Below are 20,846 nucleotides of genomic sequence, written 5' to 3'. Positions count from 1 at the left end.
ATGGAAATTTCCCAGGGGGCTGTCTACACTAACCATGGACCTGTTACAGTGCCTGGAGCAGTCCACTTAGTAACTGGCCATGGGGATTGTCAAGACCCAGGCTGGTCTGAGATGGAGGATCACAGATCCTGCCTGGAGGGTTAGAGACCAAGACTGTCCTTCTGAGACCTGACTATCTACTACTGATCACTCAGATGGGATGAAATCCAACCAGTGCCAGGAGGGCCCACCAGTCCCCAAGGAGGCTACACAGGGGAGCGGGTAGGCCCCTGAAACCAGACCTGTATCAATCCACGTGTCTAGTGACCTTTGTGGGTCAGGGCTGTGCTAGAACCTGGGGCTTCACAGGCAGAGTGGGACCAGTGGCACCCTTCCCAGGTAGGAGTGGAAGGACTCTGCATGATCTCTGTGACCTTCCAAAATCCTTGACTGTGGTTGAGTTGGAATTGAAATAATCAGTGACCAGGTAGATATTTCACTCATCTTTTATTTTTTTATTTTATTTATTTGATTTTTTTTTAAAGATCTTACTTATTCATGAGAGACAGAGAGAGAGGCAGAGACACAGGCGGAGGGAGAAGCAGGCCCCCTGCAGGGAGCCCAACGTGGGACCCCATTGGGGACCCCGGGGTCACGCCCTGGGCCAAGGCAGACGCTCAAAGCTGGGCCACCCGGGGGTCCCTAACTGTCTTTTAGAGCCCAACCTGAGAAGCAAGAAAGCAACACTCTAGCTCAACGTCTAATGCAAGTGTGGCCACAGGCGAGTCCTGCGTGTCCTAGCGGCTCGTAGGCGTAGAGGAGAAAGAGTATCTGTGAGTTCGAGCCCTGGTGGGTTTCGCGCTGGTGGAGCCTACTTTAAAAGTGAAATAAGAAATGTAAGAGCCTCTTTTATGGTTTTGCTGTAGCTTGCTTGTCCTGCATTGCAATTCTCCGCTATTTCAGAATAAACCTACTTGGCTGCTAAAATAACTAGCGGTTTCATTTTTTAGGTTATTTTGGTTATATAATTATATATAAGGTTATACAAGGTTATAATTATATATTATATAATTATAATATATAGTTATATAATTATATATATATAGTTATATAATTATATATTTTGGTTATATAAGGCTGTATAATACCTTATTTTGACTCCCATCTTTTAAAGCCCTTCTTCAAATACACTGCTAGGTACTGAGAGTCAACACGAGGTGCTGGAGGGACACGCTGCCGCGGATGACAAGGACTCTCCTGCGGGAGGGGTTTGGCTGAGCCCGGCTGAGAGCTCTCCTCTCGGCTGGTGCCCTGAGCTGAGCCCCGGGTGCCCCTACGTGCCCTGGGGCATTGAAGAGGCGCCCTGAGCTGAGCCCTTGGGCGCCCCGAGCTGAGCCCCGGGAGCCCCCAGCTGAGCCCCGAGCTGAGCCCCGGGAGCCCCCACGCCCTGGGGCGCCGAAGAGCCACGCGGGTTGCCGGGGTCTGCCCCGGGGCCGACGGCGGCTCTGCTCGGGGCTCCTCAGCCCGCGGCGGGCGCGCACCCGAGACGGCGGCCGGAGGCCCGGGGCGCCCACGTGGAACGGAGCCGCGCGGAGCCCCAGCCGGGCCCAGCTCCTCCGCCGGGCCAGCCCGAAGCCGCGGGGCCGCACCCGGCCGGGCGCCCACACGCCACCTGGGCCGCGGTCGGGGAGGGCGGCCTGCGCACGGCCGTGCGCGGGCTGCGGGCACCGACTCCGCGGGCCGCGCCGACGCACGACGGCCCCTCGCGGGCGGCCCCGCGCGGCGCCGGCCTCGCGCGGCGCCGGCCTCGCGCGGCGCCGGCCTTCCCGGGCCCACCCGCCCGCCCGCCGCGGCCGGAACGGAGCGGGGGCGCCGCGCAGGCCCGACGGACTCCGCGAGCGCCGGGCCGGAAGTGCTCACCGGGGCTGCGCGTCCCGTGGCGTGTTTCCGGCGCGACGGCGGACGTGCCGACGCCCCCGCGGGCGTGTGCTCTGCGGGCGGGCTCGAGCGGCCGCAGGGGCGGCTCCGGGGCGGCTGGTGGCGGCGAGGCTGTCCCGGGGTCCTTCCCCGGCGGGGGCGCGATGCGGCTGGGCTCCGGGGCCTTCGCCGCCTGCTGCGTGGTGATCGAGGTGCTGGGGGTCGCGCTCTTCCTCCGGGGCTTCTTCCCGGCCCCGGTTCGCTCCTCTTCCAGGGCGGAGCAGCGGGCAGAACCCGCGGCGCCTGAACCCTCGGCCGGTACGGACCCCGCCTCCGCCGGAGGACGCTCCCTGGGGGCCGCGGCCCCGGGCTTCTCGGGCTCCCCGGGCTCCCGAGGGCCCTCTGCTGGGCCCCTGCCGCTGCGCAGCCCCGGCCAGGGCCGGCCGCTCCGGCGCCCTCCTCCCGCCCGCCGCCCCAGAGCCCCCGCCGGGCCTGCCGCGGTGCGCCTGCTGCCCCCCTCCCGGGACGGGCCCTCGGGCCACTGCCTCTCCGAGGCTCCTCCTTGCCCAGCAAGTCGCAGCGCGGGCAGGATCCCGCTGCCCCTCCGCGCTTCCTCCTAGGACACCCCTCCAGGGCCGCCCCGTGCCTGACCAGGACGCAGTAGCAGCCGCGGACCGTGTGGACGCGATCCGTGGCCGCGGGCCCTCCGCCGGCTGCCGCGCTGTCTGGAATCGAGCTCCCTGAACGTGCAGCCTCCGCACCTAAGGACGGGCCTTCCCTTCCCCGGGACTCCCCGAGCGAAAGGCTTAATACTTAATACAGCTGCCTCTCCCCCCCCCCCCCCCCACGCTGTCTGCCAGGAACAGGTCCTGGTCCCTGGGTCGGGTTGGGTGGATGGCACATGTGCTGGAGAAGTAGCCCAGAAACAGATGGTAAGGTGCTCGGGTGCTAAATACAACTTAAAACTAAATTTTCTTTATCCTTTCAAACACTTTTAGGAGCCAGTTCCAACTGGACCAAGCTCCCACCACCTCTCTTCAAAAAAGTTGTTATTATGCTAATAGATGGCTTGAGAGATGATTTTGTGTTTGGCTCCAAGGGTGTGAAATTTATGCCCTACACAACTTACCTTGTGGAAAAAGGAGCATCTCACAGTTTTGTGGCCGAAGCAAAGCTGCCTACAGTTACGATGCCTCGGATCAAGGTAAACAGCTTGACTAAATGTGTTGTAAGTGGTGGCTTGGCTCTCTGTACTCCTTTACTTGCAGTCCCAGTCGTAACTAGGAAGAAATTAGTTGAGTGCTATACACCTGGCTGGGGCAGTAAAATGCTGACAAAGCTCACAAGATAGGATAGAACTGAGACCCATGATTTGTGTTGCGTGTCAAGTAGTCCAACGTTCACACTTCAGGGAAAGCATAAAGCTTAATCAGAGCCAGATCATTCAGGGCAGCCTAAACCAAAAGATGGTGTCCTCCTTGCTAGCCTGGTCTCTTCTTTAATCATCAGTGCCCCACATACATTCCGGAAAGAAGACTTTAGGATTAATCTAGTTCAGTCTCTTGACTGTATGGATAAGAAAGCAAAGTCAGATAAGTTAAATGACTTGTTCACAACTGTGGTATAAATAATAAGCACACCTGTGTGACCCGGCCTCAACAGGTATGACTGTTTCTACTAATAACTCCCTTTGAGGTGTTCAGCCTAGTGAGTGTGGCTTGAAAGTGCATAGTGCTTTACCCACAAACTATGGGTTTAAAAAAAAGAGAGTAAAGCCGTGTTGATTGGCTCAAGAAGGATTTATTAAGCAACTGCTTACTATGTGGCAGTACCGTAACGGGTGTGCAGTTGGGGGAAAATAGTATCTGCCTTTATGGAGCTTTTAGTCACGAGAAACATATCCATTAAAAGATGAGTAAATCAATTTGCAGTTTTAAAGTGTGGTTTAATGTATGATGAGAAAGAACAGGGTGTGATGCTCATTACTGGGTGGGGTGGAAGGGGGCTCAATTTCGATTGAGGGTCAGAAAAGCCTGCCTGAGGAAATTACATTCAAGTTTTTTTTTTTTTTTTTTTTAAATTTATGATAGTCACAGAGAGAGAGAGAGAGGCGCAGAGACACAGGCAGAGGGAGAAGCAGGCTCCATGCACCGGGAGCCTGATGTGGGATTCGATCCCGGGTCTCCAGGATCGCGCCCTGGGCCAAAGGCAGGCGCCAAACCGCTGCACCACCCAGGGATCCCTACATTCAAGTTTAAACTGGAAGGATGAGTAAAGGGGAGGAGGCAGAAAGGGACATGTTGGTAGTATGGTTAAAAAAAAAAATGTCTGGTTGAGCCTTATGTGACACATTATTTGGTGAGAAGGAACCACTTCTTGATCCAAAGCTTGGGGCAGTATTTAGTAGGTACTCAGTAAATGTTTACTAGATGAATAAAACAGTGTGGGAATGAAAGGGTTAATGTTGCATCTTTCATTGACTTCTTTCTTGAGTTTTCCACCCTGTAACTTTTGGTTGTAGTGTGTCCTTCACTCAGCAGGGATTTATTGAGCATCTTCTATGTATCACATGATACTTCTGAGTATCACATGTTTTAGATAAGAGGGATTCATTCAGTGAAGAGCAAGTCAGCAGATGTCCTAACCTCGTGGAGCTTAATTTCTGATTGAGGGGACAGAAAATATGTACCTATACAAATAAGGTAGTTTCAGAAAGTGGTAAGTGCTGTGGGAGGAATCAGGGAGGAGAACATGACAGAGTGATGAGGAGTGGGGCACCTTTAATCAAGAAGCTCAGGGATGGCCTCTCAAGAGTGCTCATGCTACTGAGACCAGTCTTGTGAAAGCTAGAAGAAAGGCATCCAGGCTCCTCGCCGTCAGGAGTGCTGATTTCTTCCTCTGTCATCAGAAGTGTGGAAGGAACTGGTTCCTCCTTCATTCAGGTAAGAATGTGTTACCAGGAATCCGCGCAGGTTAGTAAGAAAGTGTGTAAGTGGGCGTGCAGGCTCCAGGCTGTGTTCAGACCTGCGTGTTGGCTACTGTGGTTCTTAGGGCCTCCCGTCTCCAGCCCATTTGTGTCATTGCATGACACAAAACCAGTGTTTTGCTTCATTTTGTTTATTTTGTTTTCAGTCCTTTGCAGGTTCTGGCTCCTCATTCCCCATCGAGGGGGAGCTGGAACAGGAAATACATACTGGAGTTAGGATTACACAGCTCTAGAATTTGGTAGGATTTAGTAGTGTTGACTAAGGAGTGTGTCCCCTACCTTGTCTCCCGTTAGGGAAAGGACTTCATTAATCTTGAGGTGTTGATGCGGTTGTCACGACACACTGATCTTAACAACTCAAGGCTAATGCCTCTCATTGCACTTTCTCACAAACTAATTTGTGAATGCTTTTCCTTTCTTCAGGGAATTTATAGTCCCCACAATAAGGAGCCAGGTACTGACCAACTGAGTGTGGTGAGCACAGAGCACAGGCATCATCTCACGTGCTGTCACAACAGCCCCGTGACCTAGGCTGTGTGAGGCAGGCGCTGCCATCTTCTCCATTTTCCAGATGAGGAAATAGGCTTGAAGTGGTGAAACCACACAGTGGCCTTAGAAACTGAGCCTAGGCCTCTGTATGTCTGGTTCCAGAGCCTCCATTGGTCACAGCACGTTACGTGGCATTCCTGCCGAATATGGTGACCAGGCCACGTCCTCTTCCAGTAGTCTCTGCAGAGCCCTCCGTCATTCTCAGAAGGCAAGAAACTACTGTTCCCAAGGCCACAACAACCACAGGAAGACTCCCAAGGTGATGGCAGACTTGGGCTCTCACTTAGACTTCCTAGGGCTCCCAGCTGCCTGCATGCTTCCTGGGGTAAAGGGTACCAAGCAGTCCCTGCCCTCCTCGAAAATGTCAATGGGAACACAGCCTAGTGTGAGAAGGAGGCAAGTACCTCATAAAAGCCCCTGGGAAAAGGATGAACAGATTAGACCACATGGAAACAGAAAACTGTTATGTGATGGAAAACACTTTTTTTTTTTTTTTAGATTTTATTTATTATTCATGAGAGAGAGAGAGAGAGAGAGAGAGAGGCAGAGACGTAAGCAGAGGGAGAGGCAGGCTCCCTGTGATCTGGGGATCAGAGACTCGATCCCAGGACCGAGGATCACGCCCTGAGCCAAAAGCAGATGCTCAACCACTGAGCCACCCAGGTGCCCCAGAAAACATTATAAACTAAGTCAACTGACAAATGATAGACTGGGGAAATTATTTACAGTTGACATCACAAACAAGAGGTTAAGCCCATGATGTGTAAAGAGAATCTGGCCAAGGACAACAATCCAATGGCAAAGGATATAAAGAAATCCACAAAGGAAGACATTGAAATGGCAAGTCAACATATGAGGAGATTCTGTACTAGTAATCAGGGCAAGGCGAACTCAAGCAATCTGCAACCCCGGCTTTTGTCTATCACGTAAAAATGTAAAGATTGATGATGACCTCTTCTTCATACAAAATGAGGTGGACAGGTACTCTCAACACTGAGCCAGACCCTGCACTGCTGGCTCCCCCAGTCCAATCTGCTGTGGTCTCCAGCCAGGACTGTAAAATCTCCCAGCACCTCCTTGTGCCCAGGTTCTGTCCAAACACACCAAGTCGTCTCCTTTTCAAACCCTGCACTAGTTTATATCGACCTACTAACCCAGGCCTCGAGGCTGCACAGTCCTGTCCCTGCTTACCTCTCCGCCCTCATCTGAGTTGCTCTCCCTCTTCCTGGGCCATTCATCCACATAGATCACACCTACCCCAAGCGTATTGCCTCTTTTGGATGTGGGGCTTTCACAGTTTGCTGTGTTCCCCCTGGAAAGCCCCAGCGCACCTCCCCCTAGCCTAGTCAACACATGAGCCTTCAGGTCTCAGCTCAAATGGCACTTTTGTTGCAAGCTTTTTAAAATACATGTCCATGCCCATTAAAAATGGTCTTGGTCCAAATACTGGCATACTCTGTAGCTGCCTGAAAAGAAAATGAAGTAGCTCTGTTTTCTGGGGTGAAAGGTTCAGGATATGCTATTAATTGGAAAACAAAAGCAAGCTGCAGAATTGTTTTCTATAGTTTCTTAACATTTTTATTTAAAAAATGTATCTTTGTATATTTGTGATCATACGCATACAGGAAAAGGTATGAAAGGGTACTCACCCAACATAACTGGTTACCTGTAAGTGGTAGAATTTTGGGGTGAAAGGAAGGCTGTCCTTTTAAAAAAATAATTTCACTGAGATAGAATTTTCATACAGAGTAGTGCAGACATTTTTATATGTACGGTTTGTTGAGATTTCACAAATGTGGTATATCCGTGCAACCCCCCACCTCAGCTCTGGATTTTGATCCTTCACCCCACCCCAGGAGTAGTGGTTGTTGCCACCGTTTTGTTGGTTTGCCGCTGTAGTTACTTGCCAAAACTCATTCTGTAGAGTCGTCTCCGCTGGAGTGCACAGTAACTGGTATCTGCTTATTTTTGTTTCAAGTTCTTGTTTTTATTTTTAAACTGATCTTTCAGAAGGTCACCCCTGGGACAGCATAGTTAGTGGTTAGCCAATGACTGGTCAGAGGCTGTGCTTAAATGCATTATGCAGTGGGCCTTCCACCCTTTCTAGGGGCCTGTGTGTGGTTAGTACTCACTGTCCAGGCACCAGTAAGCCTCCCCTGTCACTTTCTGCATGAGTAGGGCCTCCTGCTCAGCTGGAAGGAATGGGTAACTAGGCACTGTCTGATCTCTCCTGAGCACACAGTCAGCCTCATGTGTACGTGCAGCTTTCCAGATGCCAGGAATATGTGGGAGTTTATAGAAATTTGCTATACCTGTGTCATTCCCCAGACTCCATTTTTACTTATTTTCTAATTTTAATTTTTTTTTTTTTTTTTTTTTTTTTTTTAAGTAGGCTTCACCATGGGGCTTGAACTCACGGCCCTGAGATCAAGACCTGAGCTGAGATCAAGGTTCGGACGCTTAACTGACTGAGCCCACTAGGCACTCCTAACTGAGATCCCGTTTTTAAATGTTGGGCTTGTCTCTTCCACAAACAGCATTGATGCCTTAGGCAGCTGTGATGTTGGCCTTCCTTGTTTTCAACACATCCCTGGCATGGGACTTCTCCATGCAGCTCCACTCGGGTGGACCCTTCCAGGTCCCCATTTCCCGCTACATCACAGGGATAGGGGAAGGGGAGCAGCCTATGTTAAAACATCACAGGTACTCACAGCTCTTACTGAGCTTCAGTAGTTTGTCTTAGATAAAAACTTGGCAATTTGAAAAAAAAAAAAAAAAAACTTCGCAATTTGTTGTATATCCTTGGTGAGTTTTCAAAGTCTTGAAATGGTCGTTTTGGGCAGTTCTGTCCTATTTTATCATTGCTCTTAGGGGAAAGGATTTGCCAAGCTCCTCTGGCATTCCAGAAGTCAAGTTAATTCATATTTGCTTTTTTTTTTCATTTCTGTTAAAAAAAGTCTTGGCAAAATTATTATGCCTATTAATTAGTATTATCTAGATTTCTATTTATTACAGATAAGTCCCTGGGTGCCAGTGTCATGGGTTGTTGGATAACTCCAGATTAACAGGAGACACGTAGCCCATTACTGTGGTCTCTTAGACTCTGTGCTAAAGCAAGGGAGGTTGTTGACATAATTCTGCCTCAGAAAGGTATGAGGATCTGTCACACCCACCTTACGTCCCGGAAATTACAGTGCTTTGTGTGTGTGTTCAGAACAGGGGTGTCCCACCAGCAGCTCTGGGCCTGTTTACTATGAGAATTTCTGAGAGTTCTTGCTTAGAGACTGCTTTCCTCTCAGGGTGCATGAGAGGATGCTTGTTCACACAGAGTGGACATTAGATTTGCTAGGTTGTAGGATCAATACATGGAGTTGCTCATCGCATGGAACAGATGTGAAGCTTAGGTGAGGACCTCATGGGAAGTTGAATATACAGGTTCATGTTTTCAATGCATACCCCACTGCCATTTTCTTCAGTTGCTATAACCCACAGCTTTCCAGTCCACCACTATCGTCCAGCTGCCCATAGCCGCCGCCTCCATCCTCTCATTGGCTGAAATAAAGTCAAATCTTTTGTGATCAAGTTTGCTAGTTTTGCCAGAATTTATGTGCAGCTTTCCTCTCTGTCCTAGCACTGACCCAGCCTTCAGTTTTGGGAATATCCTAGTTTTATGCTCTCCTCTTTCATCCATGAAATGATCTTTGACATCCCTTCCCATGCTATGGTTTGGATTCTGTAGTCTAATTCCTTGAATGTTTCCTCCTGCAGGCGTTGATGACAGGGAGCCTCCCCGGCTTCATCGATGTTGTCAGGAACCTCAATTCCCCTGAACTGCTAGAAGACAACGTGATCACACAGGCAAAAGCAGCTGGAAAAAGAATTATCTTTTATGGAGATGAAACATGGGTAAAATTATTCCCAAAGCATTTTGTGGAGTATGATGGAACAACCTCATTTTTTGTGTCCGATTATACAGAGGTCAGTTTTTAAAATAAGAAAACTTTGTCATACTAGATAGAGTCTTGTTAGTGAGAGGCAATGTTGTTTTGTATGTGGCCTTTATTAGTATACTGGGAGGAGTATGGAGAGATCGTAGAAATTGTGCATTCACATAATCACTTATAACCCGGGGACATTAATGTGATGCAGGTGTGAGCACAGCTCTCCTAGAGCAGCTGAGCACCTGTTGATGGGGTATGGGGAGTCACGAAGGGCTTCGCAGCAAGGAGCCGTTTTAGCTGTTTGCAGAAGTGAGTGGGCACTTCCCAAGTGGACAGAATGGGGGTGGCAGCATTTGTGCGAGGCAGAGCCTGAGGACTTCATGGCCTCCCTGGGATCCTTGAGGCTATAGGTTCTTCTGTTATTGTGGCAATCAGTGTCCCCAGTGGGGAAGTGGGAGGACAGATGGTGAGCTGGGGGTTGCCTGGTCCTGAGGGGCACTGCCCTGTGCTGGGAGTTTGGTCTCCAACAAGGCAAAGGGCATGATTAGACCTGTAGTTAGAAAGTTGGCCTGGGAGCAGAGGGAGGCCCCATGGAGCAGAGACAAACCTGCACCAGCTCAGTTTGCCGGGCCTGGTAGAGCGTTCACAGTCTTGCTTATGTTAATACCCTTTGGTAAAGTTAACCTCTGTGCAGGCAGCAGTTACCATGCAGCAGTGAGTTTCCCCGTCCTTTGTCTCATCACTCAGAGACCCTTCCCTTCGTAGACACTTTTCAGTGAGAGGGAGGTGGGCCGGCTGAGTGGTCAGGCCTGACCAGGCTCACGGCTCTGTCGGGGGCTGCTCGACCACTAGTTGCTGAGAGCTATATCTCTCTCCTCCCAGAACATCCTTCGCACAGGACGCACTTAGATGCCCTCGGCTTCACCCCACAGGTCACCTGAACTCTGGCACCTGTGTGATCTGGTCACCTGCTTAGTGTTAGTTAATTCCCAGTAGGGATCCCTCAGAGTGGTTTCGTCAGAACAACACTTATTTAAATTGCCTGTGTAGTATGTTCTATGTGTACTTTAGAAACGTGAGAGCAGTACTAGTGAAATCTCAATCTAATGCTAATATTTGTTTTAACTTTTTTTATGATGGGCTTCTTCATTTGTGTTGAAGGGTTTTTTGGTCTTTTCAGATTCTAAGTCCTGTTTCCTAACGAACGCCTAGATTTTAAAAGGACTGGATCACTTTTCCTTGGAGACTGCAGATCAAGGGAAATAAGGGAAGCTCTTCGTACATACTTTTTCTCCTTTACAGGTGGATGATAATGTTACAAGGCATTTGGATAAAGTATTAAAAAGAGGGGATTGGGACGTGTTAATCCTCCACTACCTCGGGCTGGACCACATCGGCCATGTTTCTGGGCCTAGCAGTCCTCTGATTGGGCACAAACTCCGGGAGATGGACAGCATCCTGATGAAGATCCACACCTCACTGCTGTCCGAGGTGAGGCTCACATGGCACTAGGGTGCCAGCGTCTCCTAGGAGACACCAAGTTCCTGAAATGGACTTGAGACCTATGTTAACGCCACACCCACCATCACTCAGGTCACCTGTAAGCACAGAGCACAGGCTCAGCCTCCTACAGCTCTGACCATGTCCACCATTCGCCTTTTCATCCAACTACTAGCTTGTGAGGGCTTCTGTATCGCTGATCTGTCCAGGCATCTGCGGAGCTCGTACGGTAGCTAGGAAGGACAAACGAGGATAATCGACAAGTCCGTAAGAAGTACACTGAAAAGTGACTGGTGCCTCAGGAAACAGGGCAGGAGGAGGGAACAGCTTCTGAGAGAGAAATCGTGATTCTCAGTAGAATGGTGAGGCCAGCTGTCCTTCGGGTCGTGTGAGATGAGAGCAGAGCCTTGAGGGGAGGGGAGGAGGATACGCCGCCTGTGAAGGCGTGTCCGGGTGAGGAACAGCAGGGGGTGTCCGGGTGAGGAACAGCAGGGGCGAGGCAGACCATGCGGCACGTCCAGGAGCAGCAGAGGCCCTTGGCTGGTGTCCCAGGCTGAGGGGCGGGCCCATGTGACCCCCGTGACGCCGAGATGGGCGTGACAAGGAGTGCACCTGGGCTGTCCCAGCTCGGCAGTGGCAGAGACAGAAACCAAGCCCCAATCCTTGGCCCTCAGAGGCCCTAAATGTACTCTCCTGTGCTCCGTGACCTCCGTATGATTCTGTTAGTTTTATGATATTATTTGTCTTTAGCCCTTTGATCTACCTGTAAAAGAACAAAACAAAAACATATAACTCATTTACAAAGAGTTACTATTTATGAAGTAAAGGCAAAATCTAAAGTCGTTTCCTTACCAAGGTCATGTGTTCTCCTCAGGCCAAATGCAATTGGAATTTTTCCTTTGCCTTGTAGGAGAGAGAAACTCTCGTACCCAATTTGCTGGTTCTCTGTGGTGATCACGGCATGTCTGAAACTGGCGGTCATGGGGCCTCTTCCATGGAGGAGCTTAACACCGCCCTGATCTTAATCAGTTCTGCATTTGAAAGAAAACCTGGTGAGGATTTAGGAACGTTTACTATTTTAAAACTGTATTTTATGTATCTGTTTTCTATAGACTGATTCTAATCTTTAAAATTGTTTTCTTAGAAGTTGTGTAAGTTTGAGATGTCCTGAGCAGTGTACAGATGAAAATTAATGGGCAAGGGGCAGCCAGGATGTGGAGTTTACATTTCTTGCCCCAATTCTTAAAATACAAATATTCTTTGTAGGAATTTTATTGTATGAACGTCACTGCCTGGATATCTGAACCGTTAATAAAAATTACCAGTAGCTTCAAGACATCTGAACACATGTGAACTAAAAAAAAGAAACATGAATTGAAATTTTTACAGACGATCCACCTTTTGAAACTCTGAACGAAGAGTCATGGGATCAGTCAGAGCAGAACTAGCTGAGCCCTGTCAGCCTTGAGACCCTGCAGCTCTCCACCCCAAACACACACGAGCAGCTCTGGCCCCCGCCTCCTCACTTTACAACATGCTCGCCTTTGCTCACCAGTTATTTCTGAGTTGGACACTCTCTGCCTTCCTCTCACATGATCCTTCAGTACCACTGGGCACTTCTGACCCCAGGTTCTGGTAGCTCCCATTTGTCTGGTTTTCCTCCCACCTCTCACTTTGCTATCTAGTCGTCTTTGCTGGCTTAGCTCCCTGCCCTGGCATACTTCCTGGACTGCCTCCTGGTTTCATTCCACATTCACTCCTGAGATGATCTTGTCCACTCCTGTAGTTGTAAATGCCATGATTGGCTCACGCTTGTCAGATTTATCCCTCCAGCTGTCTCCTCTCTTCCAGTCTCCAGACTGTCTACTCAGCTGCCTGTCTGACGCCTCCACTTGGGTCTCCCACAGGTAGAGAGCAACTGTGACAGCTTCACGTCTGATCTGCCCTCTTGTATTCCCCTGCCAACAAATGGCACTTCGGTGTGACTCTTCCAGGTGGAAACGTGGGCATCCCCCTTCACCCTCTTTCTCCCTTGCTCCCCACATTTCAGACCATCCTGAGCTCCCGTACATAAAACCTTTCAGTAGCTGAACTTTGGATCAAGTAACAATCCTGCATGAGGCTTCTTTGCTGCCTCACAGCTTCATCCTGAACCATATTCACCATTACTCTCTGTGTCCCGGCCTCTGCCCTTTCCATGGGCTGTCCAAGTGACAAGCTCTTCCCCATGTGCCCAGCGCCAGCATCATCAGCCTCTTGGCCTACTTGTCCACTCATCCTTGGTTTCAGCTCATCTCACTCATCCATGAAACTACATTGCCTTCCCTCTGTTCATCATTCACAGTAGTCTATGCCTGCTGCCCTCGTTCTTTGCTTAGATAGTAATTATAGACTTATTTGTGTGATGCGTGTAACAGCCGCGTCCCCTGTGCACCTCATGCCACGGTCGGGCAGGACCAAGTCTGTTTTGTTCATTGGTACAGGCCTGCCTTGGGCCTGAACATTAGCTGGTAAGTTATGGGCCCCAAAAAGGTTTGTTGAATGAATGAATCTTCCACTTGAGTGAGAATTGAATGGGGAAGAAACTCCACTGATTTCCTTCTATCTTTTTGCAACACTTCCTCCTCTTGGACCTCTGATCTCCTAAGATATGTCATTGGCTCTTGGGAACTGAGCCTTCCTGTTCTAGCTGTCTTACCGAAGCCTGCCTTCCAGTGAGTGCACACACTACCCACCAGAGCACCAGCCTTGTACACCTGGCTCTCCCTCACTGTGTACCCAAAGCAGGGTCCCTTGTGGCTCCCCTGCCTGAGCGAGAGCCCTATGCCAGAACCACCCTTCCTACTCGATCCAGCAGAGGTGTACTGAGTACCTGTGGTGGGCCAGGCACTGAGCCGGGCACTGTGGGCAAACTGCCCTCGGGGAGCTTATAGTCTGGGGAGCAAAAGAGACGACTATGTGACAGTTGTCGTTGAACTAAAGTGCTGATGTTTCATCTCCAAGATGGGTATTTAAAATCTCCTCCTTGGGAGGCTTGACAGGGTTCATTGCCAGAAACAGCCAGAGCAGCTGCATGTGCAGGACACCTGAGAGGGTTGTTCAGGTGACTGACCTCAGTGCCAACAGTAGCTCCCCAGTGTTTTGTCATGTGTTTCCTTGTATCAAGCATGGTTGTGTTCAGTAGTCTCATTATGCTTATCTTAGGAGCCAGGACTGCACTGCAAGTAGTTCACTCAGAGTCAGTATTCATTCTAGGAAAGTGCACCCCCACTGACCTCCCCCACCCCCACCCCCTCACCCGCTGCCAGCAACTGCAGATCTTTCTTCCATCTCTATAGATTTGCCTCTTCAGGACATTTCCTGTAAATGGACCCTGTAGTACATGGCCTTGTGTGACTGGCTGGTTTCACTTGGCCTAATGTTTTCAGGCTGTAGTGGATGTCAGGACTTCGTCCTTTCTTAGGCTGAATTATTGTGCCACATAACGGATAGCCCACGTTATGTATCCATTCATCAGTTGATAGACATGTGTTGTTTCTACTTTTCAGCTGTTATGAATAATGTTGTTGTGACCATCTGGGAAGTTTTTGTGTGGACAGATGTTTGTTTTGTTTTGTTTTTTTTAAGATTTATCTATTTATTTTAGAGAACGTGTGCAAGTGCATGCAAGCAGAGGGAGGGGCAGAGGGAGAGGGACAAGCAGACTCCCCAGCGAGCAGAGAGCCCAACCTGGGGCTCCATCCCAGGACCCTTGAGATCATGACCTGAGCCAAATCAAGAGTCAGACACTTAACAGACTGAGCCACCCAGGTGCCCCTGGAATGTGGTGGTGTTTTCTTTGCTCCACCTACCTTGTCTGTACTGTTACTGTCAAATATACTACCTTCTTTCATTTTAAGATTTTATTTGAGAGAGAGAGCATGAGCAGCAGGGTGGGGCAGAGGGAGAGGGAGAAGCAGGCTCCCTGCTGGGCTCAATCCCAGGACTCCATGATCATGACCTGAGCCAAAGGCAGACGCTTCACTGGCTGAGCCACCCAGACGCCCCAAATACAGTACATTTATTTCCATGGGTAACAAACCAGGGACAGAACTATATATGTGTTTTCTATAATGGCTTTTTAAATGTGTTCTCATGCTGTTTTACAATTTTATAGTTAACTTTACTGATGCTCTTTGCTTGTTTTATGGATCAAGGTTCACATCTAGAGTCACTTGTTTTCAAGTATTCAAATATTTCTTATAAGTCAAGTTTGCTGGCAATGAGTACTTTCTTTTTTGTTCTTTTAATCTGATATGTCTTTATTTTGGCTTCATTTTTTTAAATATTTTATTTATTTATGAGAGACATAGAGAGAGGCAGAGGCACAGGCAGAGGAGGAGCAGGCTCCATGCAGGGAGCCCGACGTGGGACTCTATCCCGGGACTCCAGGATCACGCCCTGGGCCGAAGGCAGGCGCCAAACCGCTGAGCCACCCAGGGATCCTCTGGCTTCATTTTTAAAAGAGTTTTGCTGAGCATTCTTCCCTCTTTCAGTCCTTTGGGTCCTGCTGCCTTCTGGCTGCAGGTTTCTGATGAGACCTCCCCAGTGTGACTGGGCTTCCCTTCTCGTCTTCAGCACTTTCATTATAATATGGTTGTGTGCTTTGTGTTTATCCGACTTGGCATTCATTGAGCCTCTTGAATGTGTAGATTAATGGTTTTCATCAAGTTTGGGAAAGTTTCTATCTGTTTCTCAGATTTTACCATTTTTATCAATCTGCCTTCAAATTTGGTGATTCTTCTACCAGTTCAGAATCTCCTATTTTGCAACTAAGTGAATTTTTCATTTCAATTATTAGTTTTCATTTTTATGGTTTCCGTTTGTTCTTTTCTTTATAATTTCTCTCTTTTCGATGTCACTGTCATCAGACCTATGTGGTCTATGCATAGTTTGCTGTAGGTCTTTGAATGTGTCTGCGGCGGCTGCTTGAAAGATGGTCTTTTACAAAACTCTGGCATCTGGGCCCTTTACTGGAAGTTTTGTTGCCTTTTCTTCTGTCTGAATTGTACTGTCCTATTAATTTGCATAATTGCTCATAGTTTTCAGTGAAAACTGACCGTCTCCAATAATATACTGTAACAACTCTGGATGCTGACCCCCACCCCCACCACCCTGCCCCCAGGGCTGTCATCATTGTCATTCCCTTGTTTATTCGCTGAGTGGCAGGCTAGACCATTATGGTGGCGTCTTTCCCGCAGCATGAAGTCAGCCGTCTCTTCCATGCTGGCACAGCCCTCCTAGGGTGACAGCCATCTCAGTGATGCTCTGTGCCTGTCTCTCTCTCTGATGGCTTGCTAGGCTATTGCCCCTGTTGCTGTCATACCCCACTGTCAGGCTCTACTCATTGCCAGCTGATTTTGACAACTTATAATAAATGTGCTCCACAATCTAATCTTGTATTTGAGCTCCTTTGCAGGGTCATTTTCGAGGCCATTCTCTGAGGTGATTCTGACTCTTCCTGTCGTCTTCTTCCCTGGCCCTCTCTGTGAGTGCCCAGCTGGCCTCTGGTTTAGCTTGTGGCTGTCGTGAAGGTACCAGCTTCCTCCAGCTGCCCACCTCCAAAATCTCTACTGCTTTCAGGAGCATTCCTAGGCTTGAATTCACCACCTTCTGTTTCAGACAAAATCAGTTCTTTTGTGGTGAGCTTTGCTCTGTTCTATGGCCTGCCTGGAGCAAAGTCTCTTAGCCACGGTTTCTAGTTATGGGTGGTGACAGTGGTCCCTTTCTCTCAGAGGGGTCTGTGTAGTAGTAGCTTCTGGTCTTTTCCACTAGCCTCTTCTGGGGGCAGCCTCCACCCTACAAGCAGACTGGGGTAAGGATGAGTGGGCCCCAATATTTTTGGCCTTTTGTGCCTGGGGTAGAAATTCTCTATGGGGCTGGGCAGAAAAAGGGAGCCCTCAGCCACTCACCTGGGATTGAGCCTATATGCCACATAGCTGAGGAGGATGGGCAACGCTGTCAGTCTGTCCCTCCCCAGGAGAGCTCAGAGCCCTCACAGGGACCCAGGGGTGAGTCAGGGAGCCCCGTGTTCTTTGCTGCATCCTCTCAGAGTGGAGGCTGTCCCACTGAGCTGCCCAGTGGGCAGGAGGGAATCATGGTTCCTCAAGAGTCTCACACTGTCCTGTTCTTACCGAGTTTAGGAAAGATTAGGTAAGATTTAGGGAAAATGTCTTCATTTGCTGTATGCCCCTAGATGGTTTCCAGAAGCCATAAATCATTGTGGTGATGTTGGTTTTTATCATTTTTGCCAGTTATGCTTGTTTTCCTGGCAAGCAGACCCATAGAGCTCTTCATGCCACCCTTCCTGGTAGGTCTTTAAAGGCTTATTTTTATCTACAGATTCATGTAAATTTTTGTTATTTTAATAAAAGTACATCTTAAGGTGTTTATTATTCTGAAAAATAAGGAGTTTTGAATTGTGTATCATGTGATTTCACATACCCCCCAGCCTGCTATTTTCCACCCCCAGAGTTCTGACTTCCTGGTAAGAGAAACTGGCCAGTCCAGCATCAGAGGGTCCTGAAAGGAGATCCTTCCCCTGCTTGACCTCCACATAGGGCAGAGCAGGTATATGTTATTGACTTCCTCCTGCCAACAGGATGTAAGCTCCATGAAGGGAGAGACTTGATGTGTTCTGTTATATTCTATCCCTTAAGCCCAGAATAGTGGCACATAGTGGCCGTCTTGTCAGTGTTTGTTGATCGAATGTGTGGAAGGTGGCTTAGCTGTACAGAGCACATTGCTGGGGCCCATGGAAAAAGGCCTGGGTGCTACATGGGGAGAATGGTCTTCTGATGAAATGCTCTTCTTCTACAGCATAAAACCCGCTATGTAACGTGGCCTGCCTTGTATTAGTATTACAGAAGTACAGGTCTCGAAATATTGCTGGCAAGAGCTAATCACACTAATCAGAAGAGCAAAATCAAGAGGCCAAAAATAGACCCCAGTAGATCTGGGCATTGGGTAACAAAAGATGGCATTTCACATGAGTGGAGAAAAGACAAGGCATTCCAGAAGTGATGTCAAGACCTTCTGGAAAAAAATCATGCTGTATAGAACCCATCTTTCAACCAACACCTTCTTTCATGAAGATAGGAGCGTTTTCAGATGTATTTTTGGAAGCATCAGTGTCCTGATGTAAGGGTTGTAAGGGTTCTCCTTGTAAGGGTTGGTGAGGAGGCCAGCCCTTCAATCAGGCCATCAGTAGGCAGATGTCTTGTCTGTTGGAGTTGGTTAGAGAACTCGGTCCAGCTGAATCTAGCCTCATTCTACTCTCTCCAGGTAGAGGTGCCTTCCGATGCTCATGTCTGTGTTTCTCAGCGCTCTGTGGACCTCTCTGAATGGTTGACTGTTGTCCTCACCAAGCAACCATCCCTCAGCATCTGCAGAGCTGTCTGCTCTCTCTGTGCCCACCCCAGGCTCTGACACTCAGTATCGAGTTTCTTGTGCTGCTATCTCTCCCACATACCATATGCTACTTTGGGGAAGGCCCTGTGACCACATGGAATGAGTGTTAGTAAATTTGTTGACGTAAACACCAGTGAGATTATTTCTCTATATATGTACATGGAATCCTCTGAAGAGATGGTCATCGCAGGTCGAGGGAATGACCAACGTTCGAGAGCCTGTCACTTAAACCGTTGTCTTTTCTCTAGGTGACATCAGACGTCCAAAGCACGTTCAGCAGACTGACTTGGCTGCAACCCTAGCAATAGGGCTTGGCCTGCCGATTCCAGGGAACAGTGTCGGCAGCCTCCTGTTCCCCACCGTGGAGGGGAGACCGGTGAGAGAACAGCTGAGGTTTTTACATTTAAATGCAGTGCAGCTCAGCAAATTGTTGCAAGAGAATGTGCCGTCATACGAAAAAGGTAACTCAGTTAACGGACTATGTTTCTACCGCACCTGGTGTTTTCCTGTGTTCGCAGTGTGCAGGTCATCAGTCTTTGTACTTGTTTTCCTAGAACCCTGATGGTCACCATTAGCAGCACCCACAGATACAATTATCTGTATCAAGCTCTTTCATAAATGTATTCGTTCAACAAATATGGAATTTATTCACTAAGTTCCTCTTTGGCTGGAGACTGTTAAAAGCATCTGAAACACAAGGCCTCTGCCCTCATGGAGCTTACCTTCTAGAGGTGGAGAAGTAGCAGTAGTTGTCAGATGGTGATGAGTGTCTCCAAAAAAGGATGTACTGAGGAAGGTGGGAAAGGGCTGTCAGGGCAGGCCTGGCCTTTGAGAGACGGAAGGAGCATGTGGCAGATATCGGATCCTGCTCTGGGGATGGCCAAGGGACAGAGTGATCGGAGCCAGGTGAACTGGAGCAAGGCAGAAGGAGACGAGGTTGGAGGTAGGCCATTTAGACCTTGGAGGGGCTCTTACTTCCGTCATGAGCCAGGTGGGAGCTCATGCAGTCTTCCACACAGAGTCTGAAAGCTTCGCGCTGCATTTTCAAAGGCTCTCTCAGGTGCCCTTGTGGAGGGTTCCACCCTGTGTTGTGTGATGAAGGCTGTTGCGGGGCTCCAGGGAGAGGTGGGGTGCGGGCCCAGGCTGTGGCAGTGCAAGGAGGCCTCCCCTGATGCACTAGATATAGTGCGTGGGGGAGCCAGACAGGCAGGGTAAAACAGGATTTTCAGCAGAGCAGTGGAAGAACAGGGTGACTGTTCCTGAAGTGGGGGAGGGTGCAGGAGGAGCAAGCTTGTGAAATGGGGTACTTGCAGAGTGAGGCGATTGATGCCAAGGAAGCCTAGTAAAGAAAGAATTTTAGGAAGGGAGGAGTGGGCAGCTAAGTTGAATGCCGCTCAAGGTAAGATAAAACGAGCAGCTGAGGCTTGACAGTTCATCTGGCAAGTGAGGTTCTCGGCGACTTGGTCAGGAGCCGTGCACCTGGAGTGCTGGGAGAAAGCTGGGCTGGAGTCAGGCAGGGAAGGGACTGGGCTGTGGCAATGGCTGTTGTGTAAGGTGGACGGAGGCCAACACAGAGTATGTTGTTTTTATTTTTAAGCTGGGAGAAACTAAGGGGTATTTGTATGCTATGCTGGTAGGAATGATCCAGAACAAGAGAGCACATCTGCCCGGGACCATCTTCTTATACAATTTATCTGACCATCAGGGGACATCAAGGACAGCGTGTTTGGTGCTGGGGCTGATTTGGGAATCTTAGAGGAGGTGCACTCCTAGTGTGAGGCAGCAATTAATGTGACGTTGGCAACTTTTCCTTCTTGAGATGGCGGAGTACTAGGAAGTAGAGTGAATGCCTGTGGGTTCGCACTGAGGTGTAGACTGGCCTTGACTTGCTCTTGGAAGACCAGCAAGGACTAGTGGGGCACCAGGTGTCCTGACCGGTGGGAGAGCTTGGGGGCCAGCCCCTTGTCCATCCCTAGTGGGCAACCGTATGAAAAGTGAGGCCCGCCCTGGTGCACATTTCAGTTCAGACTAGAGACAAGCTTTACTTTGTTTTCAAAAGTAACTTGTGAGTTTAGTAGCTTTTGCAAATCTGTTCTTGGTAATGTGTGTACTTTTTCCTGTACTAACAACCAGTAAAACACTAAACAAAACCATAGTGAGGGTTGTTGGCTTATATCAGGAGGAGCAAGTAGGGAGAATTAAGGACTGCAGTGAGCATGGCTGGAAAGAAGTCCGTGAGATGAGCATAAGCCAGTCCCTGGCAGGAGAAGCGTTCACGGGGACTTACATTCCTAGGACGCCCTTGGTCTGTACCCTCAGTGATCCTGTTTCCTGAGACAGAACTGGGTACATGTCTGATGCTGAAATCGATTTCCAGGCCTCCCCTGATATCCAGCCCGATCTGAGACAACTCTCCCATCGCCCCCCCCCGACTTTCATCCCAGTGGAACAGACTTTTCTCACCTCCGGACCTTTACATGTGCTATTCCCACAGACTGGATGCTCTTCCCCATAAATCACCTGGT

At 49.3% G+C, this 20,846-nt stretch overlaps 1 protein-coding gene across 2 annotated transcripts in view; it reads left to right on the top strand.

Annotated features, from left to right (window-relative positions):
• The first annotated feature begins 1,941 nt into the window (after window positions 1-1,941).
• PIGG (phosphatidylinositol glycan anchor biosynthesis class G) overlaps window positions 1,942-20,846 on the top strand; it is a 37,578-nt gene continuing 18,673 nt past the window's right edge. For both annotated transcript variants that reach the window (XM_041752067.1, XM_041752066.1), the window contains exons 1-6: window positions 1,942-2,214; window positions 2,895-3,100; window positions 9,200-9,409; window positions 10,675-10,863; window positions 11,783-11,924; window positions 18,570-18,782. In XM_041752067.1, coding sequence (XP_041608001.1) covers window positions 2,061-2,214; window positions 2,895-3,100; window positions 9,200-9,409; window positions 10,675-10,863; window positions 11,783-11,924; window positions 18,570-18,782 — 1,114 coding nt within the window. In that variant the 5' untranslated portion in view covers window positions 1,942-2,060. The remainder of the gene's footprint in view (window positions 2,215-2,894; window positions 3,101-9,199; window positions 9,410-10,674; window positions 10,864-11,782; window positions 11,925-18,569; window positions 18,783-20,846) is intronic.

This window comes from Vulpes lagopus, chromosome 4 (genome assembly GCF_018345385.1).
Source record: "Vulpes lagopus strain Blue_001 chromosome 4, ASM1834538v1, whole genome shotgun sequence".
In the NCBI taxonomy this organism is placed as follows: Eukaryota; Metazoa; Chordata; class Mammalia; order Carnivora; family Canidae; genus Vulpes; species Vulpes lagopus.
Note: the sequence above shows the minus strand (reverse complement) of the source record. Positions and strands in the feature narration are given on the sequence as shown.